Source organism: Thunnus maccoyii, chromosome 15 (assembly GCF_910596095.1).
Source record: "Thunnus maccoyii chromosome 15, fThuMac1.1, whole genome shotgun sequence".
In the NCBI taxonomy this organism is placed as follows: domain Eukaryota; kingdom Metazoa; phylum Chordata; class Actinopteri; order Scombriformes; family Scombridae; genus Thunnus; species Thunnus maccoyii.
The window spans coordinates 18,672,948-18,684,244 of NC_056547.1; the positions used below are offsets into that span (position 1 = coordinate 18,672,948).

Here is an 11,297-nt window from a genome sequence, read left to right on the forward strand (position 1 = left end):
GCACAAGCTCAAAGCTCAAGCTATTTCAAGCTGCAGAGAAAGCACCCTGTGCTGTTTTAAGCAGTTCACAGTCTATAATGAGGCCAGACTCTTGCTGCAAAGGAGCGATGTGATGTTGAGAACATTTTCCCACAGCAGTAGTTGTGGTGTACTACGCAGGAACTTTTTTTTTTTTTTTATGTATCACCTCAGCAGTTTTTGGTCGCCTCAAGGTGTTGTAAACTCATTCTCCCATTCTAAGGAGGATTACCGACTCCACTTGACTTTGAAGCTCAAAGATTTCCAAAACACGGTTTGACTTCAAGGCTTCTCTGTGAGTTTAGGGGATTTTAATGAGGGGATTTTCAGTTTGACCGGCTATGCAAGACTCAAGTCATAGACGGTCGGCTGCCGTAATCAGACCATCTATCGCAGTTTTATACTCGGAGCACTTTACTGACTACTTCACTCTCATGGGACACATACAGTGCTCATAGAGTGCTCTGTTTGAATCTGCCTCATATGCAGAGATACATCCAGACAGTCTGGGGAAGCAGAAGTTAAAACAGGACTTCTCATCTAACTTTCAACAAGAATGCTAATAATAAAGCTAATAAACATATTTCCCCAAAATGTCAAACAATTGCTTTAAGACAATAAATGAATTTAACAAATTCATACAAACAGCTTTGATCTGTGTTTAGATCACAAATGAGAATGCAACAAAAATATATCATGAGGGACGTTATTAATGAAATATCTGAAGAGGCAGGACACTGGAGCTCTTTGTTTCTACCCCCATTCTCTCAGTTAAGCCTTTCCCTTAACCAGCCTACAAATTTAACCATCAGCTGAATCATTAAAAACCCTGAATTCAGGTCAGCTGACAAACTGAGCCTTATATCCACTTCATGTGAGAGAGGCGCAGTAGTTTGCCTCAGACCTGGCTTTCATTATGAGATATTTTTGCCAAACGCGCCACAACAGACACATGAACAACACAATCGACTTGGCACGCAGCACTGCTTTGATTGACGTCACCTAATGATGCATAGGTCCATGTAAAGCTGTGCAATTAACACTAACTACCGCCATTGTATCAGACCAGAAAATGGAGGACAGATGCAGACAAGAGCATGAATGATACCATCTGTGGTTTGCAACTTTTCTTTTCACTCTCGCTATTGTTTCGGGGGCGGATAGCGGGGTTGTTGTTGTGTGAGGGAACAAGTTTATGACAGTCGAGTAGGGAAAGAGACCGAATGACAAAATAAGGTAATCAACGCTTCCCTGTTTGAACTGTGAAATTACTTCCAGAATCTCCTAAATGAAGAAAAATGTTCATGAATTAATGACAAACAGCTTTTTTCTTGCAGATACCCTGTGGACTGCTTCAAAAATGAGAAGACTGATTTGTTATTGTTAATCAGCTCAGTCAGTTTTTCATTTCAGACACTTCAAAATAACTCAATTTACACATTTCAATGTCTCAGATCTGGTAAAGTTGTTCCATATCACCTATTAAATACAGGAAATCATGTTCATTCTTACAAATATGAGTTTATTTCCCAAAGGACTTGCAACACTGCCATCTGCTTCTGCTAATATTCCTTCTTTACTACATCAAGGAAAGTCCAACTTTACAAACCCAAATTGGCTCATAATCAGGTACAGAGGACTCAAATACTGTACTAGTAGTACATCATAAATGAGTAATGTACACACAGGGAATCATAAAAGAGGACAATCAACGATGGAAAGATCTCTACATTTGGTCCCAGAGGGGTCCTAGTTTGCATACATATGTCAAAGAATAATTCAAAAAACCCAATATCACTAAGGAAACGAAGGAATCAAACACAGGGAAAAGATACTGAATCATAGATGGCACAGAATAGACTACATACAATTTTAACAAATATACCAGTGACCTGAACTGAACTGAGGAGAATGGAAATGGAGTGAAGTAGGAGAATGAAAGACAGCAATAGAGAGTGACAGAGATGGAAAAGTAAGGCAGGAGAGAAATTGAGCATGAGAGAAAGAAAGAAACAGAGAGAGAGAGAGAGAGAGAGAGAGGGCACATTGTGCTGTGGAGGGGTCGGGTCGTCCCGGTCAGAGCAGAGAGGGAAGCGCTTGCTCAGATCACCTCAGAGGCTGACAGCTCTCTGACAGGGATTAGAGGGCTGCCTGTAAATAATAGGGGTTCAGACCTGGGGCACCTTGCTTCTTGACAAAGTGCTCATTTCTCATCTATCACTCTTTCTTTCTCTCTCTTTCTCTCTCTTGCCTGCAGTGTCAGATTCTCACAGAGTTTCACTTATTTTCAGTGACATTTTCATCAGCAGACGGAGTGACGTGTGCGAAGGGGAGAGAGGTCCAGCATAACTGAAATAAAAGACATTTTCCATACGGCTGATATAGCGGCATAAAGTGGAATTCTTCTGGAGCTCGTCTGCGTCATCTCAAAGACAGACACTCAAATGTTCAGGAAAATGAAAGGAAAGAAAAGTAGCAGACTTTGAGATAGATGACATCATTGATTTAAACTGAACATCTGTGGACCAGACACCGCTCCAAACTCAAAATAGATACTGTAGGTTTACCTTTAGGGTGTTTTTATACACTCATGTTAGAGCAAATGATCCATCTGTTTTGACCATTTGTGTGCAGTTCAGATAATTGTTCTTTTCCTTGGAACAGCCAAAGCTGAATTATCTGGGGTACTGTAGAGGCAATGAGGCCTTGAAATGATACAGGATGAGATGCAGTGAAGTGTAACATAAATTACCATTTGGTCTTGCACTGAAGAACACTGTAACAGTCCCAAATCAGCAATATTCATGTGAGCTGCAGGCGGAAACAACAATTCGTTGCAATGAATACAATGCAGTAAATTAAGTTAAAGCATCTAAAGCAAATACAATATGTGCAAAGTCCATAATCGGGTCCACTTTGGTAACGTGACCTAAATAATTGTATATAAGAGGTGCAGCTGTGCTTCTAGTGTCCACATTCATCTTAAACTGAGCAACAGTAACACAAGTGTCAAAGGGGCCTGTCCCTTTGGGTTTCCAGACACGCCCTAACCACCGGCACTGCCAGTACTCTGAGGAGGAGGATCGGGTGAAAGTGGAGCTGAGGGAGCGCAGTAGAAACCGTTCCCTGTCAGAAGTATGCGGGGCTCAGACCTTACGTCAGCCCGGAGTCTTTAACAGGCTGTCAGCCCCGGTGAGGACGCAGACAGAGACGCGCAGAGATGTCAGCGACGGGACGAGGATGTAGCACACCTGCGGGGAACGGCGTGTTAATGTACGTTTAAAACGGGACTTCATTCTGGATTCAATGCATTTAAAGTTCCTCACCAGTGATGAGTTGGCTCCTGTTGTGGATTATAACTGCAGTCGGGATTCAACAGGTGGGATGGAAGGATGAACTTCTTTATTTTTTTTCTTTCTCTCAAAACTTAGTTTTAGGATTCAACATCCAGCCCAAAAGCTATTAAAATCTTCCTACTGGGATTTAGAGTGTGTTTGAAGTACTCCGTAGTGAGTTTTAGTGATTTATTTTTATTTAATTTTTCTTTTATAGCTAATATCCAACCAGGAACTTGTGTGCAGTGTGTGGTTAATTTTGTAACCACACCGTTCTTCAAGGCAGCAAAAGTCAATGTAATTGCATCGGTATAATAATAGCTTGTAATATTCCTGTAGGGATTTAAGCTTATATAGTATTCAAATGACCTTATCAACTTGTTTTGTTTGGGTGTTTTTTCATGCTGTAATGGATCGCATCCTACTGATGCAACATCCTTCCACGTATCATAAGTTTTTCCATTGTAAGTCATGAGGTTATCTGTAGATGTGGCCCATAAGATAGGCACACGCTGACTACGACAAGTTCTCTTCACTTGTGGAAGTCTGACCTGAAACTCGTTAATCTCTTTGGAGAGAAGTCATCTTTGTCCTAAATTACCCCAGGGTTAAACTTGTGTGCAGTGAGATGCTGGCAGTTGCCACCAAGCAGCTTCACTTTTCATTGTTTGTTATATATTAGTGCCACCGTGTGGTCATTTAGGGTACAGCGGCTCTAATGGCTTCAGAGACCCTTATGATCTATCAGTCTACACAGATCAATCTGTTGATCAGCTTTTGGAAATAATGTACTTTTACACTAATGTAACTGAAGGGGGAAAAAATGATCAGTCCTCTTATTGTTTCTCTGATTTTTCGGTCAGTTTTAAAGCTGTGTAGCAACTGTAACATTTGTCAAAAATAAATTGTTTTATTGTTATTATTGTAATATGTTGGATATTAAATGCAATAATAAAATATCTAATAAAATAATAACTCAACTTATCATACTCTTACTTTTTTGCTTTGCTTTTACAGATACAAGCTTCATGAAAACTGTTCAGAGAGCCTATCGCTGATCTGCAGCTACTGATTTGTATATATGTGAAAGTCCTTGAGCTTTAGAGTTGCTGTCTTGTACTGATGAGGTGTTTGTTCAGTCTCTCATTGAAGGCATGAACACTACTTGATGGGATGTCTCAGGTGACAGCAGGGGAAAGGCTGTTCCATGTTGTTACAGCAATGTGGAGAAAGCTCCTGTCAAGGCATTTGGTGTTAGCCCTGGGGAGTGACAGGGTATGACTTGGTGGTAACCTCTGGGTGGTTTGACCTGGGACATGAGCTGAGGGTAGCAGTGCTGGACAGTTGGGAGAGTGCATCTTGAAAAGAACAGCTGTTGCAGCAACTGTTCTGCTTCAGCCCAGCTTGGTGATGGCATTATCCTTTAGGACATGGTCCTCATCCACACTGATGATCATTATTGCCTTTTTTGGATGATATCTAGCTGCTTACGAGTGCTTTGTGAGGCATTCATCCAGGCAAGGCAGGAGTACTCCATGATGCTCCTGCCTTGGGTTTTGTAGACATTGGCTTTGCCTCTAAGTTCAAGCTTGTTGGCCAACTTCTGCAATGCTCTGAGACGTTGTCCAACACGTTTGCAGATGTTAGACAGATGGCTGGTTCACTGGAGTTTTCTGTCAATGCATAGTCCTAGAAATTCCATCTGTTCACTGAGCTTGATTTTAGTGCTCCCAAAGAAGAGATCAGGATGAGATTGATTCCTCTTTCTGGACAGAATCATTGCCTTACACTTGCTGGGCTTGAAGGTGACCTTCTGGGCATCAGACCATTTTCTGATGTTTTCCAGGTCTTTGTTTAGGCCTGCTGCCACCTCAGACCCATCAAATGGGTCTGAGGTCTATGAAGATGGAGAATAATAATGGGCCAAGAATGGATCCCTGAGGTACTGATGCATTGATGGGGCATGGTGATGAAGACTGACCAGAGAGCACAACTCTGATGGATCTTCCTTGGTGGTAATTCTGTAGCTGTATATGTAGTCTACCAGTTATGCCCTTTGATGTGAGCTTTAAAGGCCATTGTGCTAGACCTGGTCGAATGCGCCCTTTATATCTAGCGCAACAATGCGCACCTCACTGCCTCTGTCAAGGATGTTGTTCCACATCTGGGACAAAACTGAGAGGAGGTCAGTTGTGCTGTGATTTGGTATGAATCTGAATTGTTTATCAGAGATAAGGCCATGGCGGAGAAGGTAGCCCTGTGGTTGTTTGTGAACAGCGGATTCCATCATTTTTCTGCTGACAGCAAGCAGGGATATAGGACGGTATTTTGATGGATCTGATTTTGAAACCCTTTTATGGATTGGGATCACTCTGGCAGTTTTCCATTGTTCAGGGAACATGCAACGAAAGAAAAGGAGTTGGAAGAAATGGCTGAGGGGAATGGCTAGTTCCACAGCACACTCTGAGGACCCTTTTTCGAATTCCATCAGGCCCCAATGCTTTTCCTAGATCCAAGTTGCTCAAAGGGTTCCTGACATCTTTTGGTTTGAAGTGGACATTGTCAATAGAAGATGACAGTAATGGGCATGGGTGCTGAGAGTGTGCATGTGCATCTGGCGATCTACACTCCTTCGCAAAGGTCTGGCAGACTGTGTTGACCTTTTCACTTGCTGTGATGTGGGGAATGTGCTAGTGTTCAATGACAGAGATGTTTGTAGATCCACTTCACTCAGAAAGTGAATTTACAATACTCCACCATTTCTTTGAGCATTTATTTTGCAGCATCTTTTTTAGGTTTGAACATAACTTTAAAGCCATGTTGCCTCTCTGAATTGTCAAAAGCTTGTGGTGGGAAATAAAAAAAAACAATGCTTGAGTGACAGTTTCTCCGTCATCCCCTGGTTTTATTGGGAAAAGTGTTCGTCAATGCCTGTATGTGCACATGCATCATCTGATCTGACCAAAGGCTGACAGGAAGAAAAGATCAAACCAGCAGAGGAAAGAGGGTCATCAGTTCTTTTCACCTTTCACAACCACTTTTTATTAGCATGACAGCTATTTAAGGTCAACACAGAAAAGATTCAAAGAAATTATGATATTTAAGGCCTGTGCAACACATGTCTTAGGCCTAAGTGTATAAAAATCTCAACATTCACAAAATCAATACTCTCAAAATAACAGCATGCTGAATTTAGTCGGCAAAGATAAACAATTCCAAGGACGATGATTGCATTAGGCCCACGCCATGTTTTTCATAGTTAACTTACCAAACACCCACCTCTCTCTGCTCTCCTTCTCTGTTAGAGTGATGGACGTGTTCTGTGCTGTGTTTTTTGGGGTTTATTGTTTCTGTAAATTAGCCTGATAGCTGCGGGCTAAACCAACTCTTCTGAGGAATGGCTTAGTGTCACGGCTGTGATTAAAACTCATTTATCTGCATTAGCTTTCATCACTGTACACAGCAGTTATTAATATGATCATCATTCCATTGAAGCTCAGGGACATGACATATGGGTATGCCATGCATGTATAAGACGATTAAGCATGTTTTCTTATAATTAATTGCGGATTAAGTGTGCATGCATGTGTGTGTGTATATATATGTAGCAATGTGTGTCTTTCATGGACTAGAATCTCCTCACAAAAGTGCAGTGTTCTGTTGTTCTGAGCATGATATTATGATTTATGAGTAAAAAGATAATATTGGACCCCTAATACAGTGTTTAACTGCCTGTCTGGACCAGGCAACAATGTTTTAATTATGACAGACATGGCAATTGCTGCAGCTCCAGTGTTTCTAAATCACAAAGATCCTTCAAGATTATATTGTTAACACGTGAAATAAATGAATGAACACACAAACTGACCTACAGATTGTTCACAATATATTTTTCTTGCTGGGAAATTCCACTCAACCTTTCACTGGTACAAACTAGATTTACTTCTCATTATTGTTTCCATTTTTTGACGTACGAGCTTTGAAAATATCTCAGACAAAACTTCCTATCAGCAGATGTGTTGTAGAAATGTAGCGTGACATGGCTTTCAGTGTCTTAGTCTACTCACTTAACGATAACACAAAGCTCCATTACATGTAAGAACATTTCTGTCATTTTTCCCAAGCACACCCCGTTCTCAAAACAAGCATAATTGAATTTGGACTCTAAAATGTGCTGTTTGTTGTCAGAGAAAGACATTCTGAATCTGCTGAGGCTCATGCAATCACTGTCCAAAACTAACCTCTAAGCAGTGGGCTGATAATGTTCCTCATGTGACCCGTTCAGTGAGAACATCTACTCCAAAAGGCTGCAGAGCACTTCATTTTGTGATCTTGGCTTCTCACAGCAGCTTGTAAGAGTCAAAACATACTGAGGGAGAAGACATTGATTAACTTTTACTGGCAGGATTTTGTAATAATTCAGCACAGTTGCAGATTTGAATTCTGTCGATGGAATCATCAACAAGTGTTAACTATGTACAAGAACAGACTGTAATGAGATTATTGCCATTTGATATTTAATTAGTTTTTTATAGGCTTATTTAATTCATAGCATATGTCCAGAAGTCAGCAAGCTGCCATGTATTTCACCCATGTAGTCAGTGATGCACAGGTGTTTGAGATCTTTCGGATCAGCGGCTCACTGAGATGGGGTTACCAGAGAGGGCTGGATATGAAAGAATTTAGGATTAAGGATATTAAGAATATTGCCTCACCACAAGGGGCAAATACCTTCCATGTAATAAAAGAAGACATTTTAATTATGCTTGCACACAGAGAAACAGTTGCTACAAGGCTTTGACTTGGTGTGGCCATTGTTAGTACATATTTTTTACTGCAATAAGCTTTAATTTTGTAATGTTTCACACCATTAACTTGTTGTTCATTCAAAAAGACAAATTTGTTACACTGATTAAAGCTTTTAGTATGTATTTTAAAATAGCTATGTATTTACTTGCTCTATTTTGCCCAACAAGTTGAATTTTTTCACAGTGTCTCCCCCTTCCTCTCTCCAGGCCTACTCCCAGAATTCCACTGCCATGCCGCCTGCCACAGCCGTCATGCCCACAGCTGTGGACCCATACAACCGGACGCAGTATTGCAAGTGGCCCTGTGAGTGTCCCAAGGTCCCCCCTACCTGTCCGCCAGGTGTGAGCCTCCTCATGGACGGCTGTGACTGCTGCAAGGCCTGCGCCCGGCAGGTGGGCGAGGTGTGTAACGAGGCAGACACATGCGACTACCACAAGGGACTGTACTGTGACTACAGCTCGGACATGCCTAGGTACGAAAAAGGAGTGTGTGCATGTAAGTGTCACTCACCAAAACCGACAAAACAAACCACAGATTTCATGCAGCAGGAAAATCTTTTTCTCTATTTTCTCATGTTATATGTTTAGTTCACAGACTGTATTTGAGTTGAGCAGGTGTTTGCTGATGCATCAACACTTGTTGTCATAGTAACAACGCAGGTGTACCTTGGCAAGAATATTGATACATTTTAATTTCATCCCTTTTATATTACAGGCAGCATTATTATATCTTCTCTGATTTTTATTTGTTATATGCCAGTAGACATGAGGCACTTTGACAACATCAACAAGGTGCAGTGTTTTGTTTGTTGCTTTTATCATCTGCTGTGACCTCTGCTGAATATAAAACACTTTGAATACCATGAAGAGTTGCATGTCTACAGATGTTATGTGAATTATATTTCAAACTACATGTTGAAGCGACTTTTTAACATCAAAAGCCTGAATTCCATGTGTTTTGGGGATGTTCACACATTGGAAAGTATATCCAACTCCTGGACATGCAAGAAATCATTTTATGTTAATGATATGCTTATTAAGTGTAATCTATTTCATGCATCTAAGCAGACTAAGCCAGAACCTTAGCCTAACACTGAGCCTAGATCTAACCCAGACATTGCATCTTTAACTTTTTCACGCTATTGTGAGAGGAATTGCAATATAGTCAGTTGCAAAAACAAATGCAAAGTTTGTGGGTCAAATTGCAACAATTTATAATTGTATGTTTTTTATTGTTTTGTTTTTTGTTTTTCACAGCAACTTTGTTATTTTTTGTGGATGCAGTTGAAATTGTGTTATGCCATTGCAGCTATTGTGGCTTGTACTTTTTTCGATCACTATTGTGTGATATCAGCCTGCAACAGAAAATGTCAAACTAGATTATAACTCATCCTAAAATGTCACTGATTTTTACTTCCAAGAATATTTTCATTCATAACTATTTAGACTACAAATGTCAAGACATAAATGTAACTTCCATGTTATATCATTATATTACAGTTTGCCCTGTATTTTTCTATAATATGTGACCGCTTGTCCTCCCTCTTTGCCAGATATGGTGGGAACAGGCTGCGAGCATGATGGTGTGATCTACCGTAATGGGCAGAGCTTCAAGCCTAGCTGTAAATACCAGTGTGTGTGTGTGAACGGTGCCATCGGCTGTGTGGCGCTGTGCACTGAGTCCCAGCCTCCCCGGGTGTGGTGCCAAACACCACGCCGGGTTAAAGTCCGGGGACAATGCTGTGAGAAATGGATCTGTGATGAGCCCAAGAGAGGGCGCAAGACGGCCCCACGACACGTAGTGGAGGGTAGGACACCTTGGATATATTCTGGGGGGTCCAGACAAAGGCTGGATAATCTGCTGCTTGGTGTTGGGCTTTATCTTGCACACTAGTTTAAAGGAACACTCCCTAAATTTATTTTTTCAATTGTGCTGCCAAATCGAGTTTAAAAACATGAACATCAAGTGATTTATAGGGAAAACTATTTCAAGGTATTTCAGAAAAAAACTCTTATTGACTCTTGTTTTCAGAAGTAGATATGATTGGTTTTGAGAAGTAAAATAGGAGCAGCTGTGTTTGAAATTGGCACAAAGTCTGTAGTTCTGTGAGAACAGTTTGTTGTCCAGGAGAATCAGGAGGTTTGTGTGTGTGTGTGTGTGTGTGTGTGTGTGTGTGTGTGTGTGTGTGTGTGTGTGTGTGTGTGTGCAGGGACAGACCAATGCTTTCCTGTGGAAGCCCTCACACTGATTTTTGGGTCATGTCCAGTTTCCAGTCATTTAGCGCAGCAGTGCTGTGAGCCATGGAACGAGGAACATGAACGAAGATCTCTTTGTGTTGCATAAGAATATAAATCAGATCCAGACCACTAGGGGAACACAATTTAGAGATTTAGATTAAAAACAGACAGAACAAGGGGTTGCAGTGTTACTTTGATTTTTGTGTTAAAACATAAAAAATGTAGGAATTGCCCCTCGATAACAGGATAGCGTGGCTCAAATGCTCTGAGCAGAACTTTGATCTTGTTATTATCAGCAAGTTCATATCTCCCTTATTTAGCTCCTGTACAGGGCTCTCAGCATACTCAACGTTTTTTTCCTTTACTGAATCTGATACCCTGCACCTGACCTAAATATAGGACTAGATGTGCACACAACTAACTCTCTGTATTATCAGCAAAGTTTAAAAAGTTTTTCAACTCTTTTTAATGGCGTCATCCTTCTATGCATTATTTCTTTATTTTGTTTGAAGTCTCTCAGGTTGGCATGATTCAAAGTTTTAAAATTAACCAAGGTATCAAAAATTAACCGCATTTGCTACAATCTCACTTCTCTGTCTACATTAATCTAGCTTACCCAGCTGAGACCAGGAGCTGGCATAAGAACTGCATTACCCAGACTACCTCATGGAGCCCCTGCTCAAAGACCTGTGGCCGCGGCCTGTCCATGAGGGTCTCTAACGCCAACGACCAATGTGAGCTGGTCAAAGAGTCCCGCCTATGCAACCTGCGGCCGTGTGAGGTCGACATCACCAAACACATCAAGGTAGATGCAGATGCACCATTAAGGTTTACAATTAGTGTATATTCTTGCAAAGAAGTTTACAATTAATAAATAATTTATATATCTAATCTTAAG

At 40.9% G+C, this 11,297-nt stretch overlaps 1 protein-coding gene across 3 annotated transcripts in view; it reads left to right on the forward strand.

The window, feature by feature from the left end:
- ccn4a (cellular communication network factor 4a) overlaps nt 1-11,297 on the forward strand; it is a 39,523-nt gene that overhangs the window by 27,266 nt on the left and 960 nt on the right. For 2 of the 3 annotated variants that reach the window (XM_042436653.1, XM_042436651.1), the window contains exons 3-5: nt 8,369-8,657; nt 9,715-9,969; nt 11,011-11,204. In XM_042436653.1, the coding sequence (XP_042292587.1) occupies nt 8,393-8,657; nt 9,715-9,969; nt 11,011-11,204 (714 nt within the window). In that variant the 5' untranslated portion in view covers nt 8,369-8,392. Of the gene's footprint in view, nt 1-3,263; nt 3,398-8,368; nt 8,658-9,714; nt 9,970-11,010; nt 11,205-11,297 lie in introns of those variants that run through there. The other variant, XM_042436650.1, reaches the window with a different exon arrangement.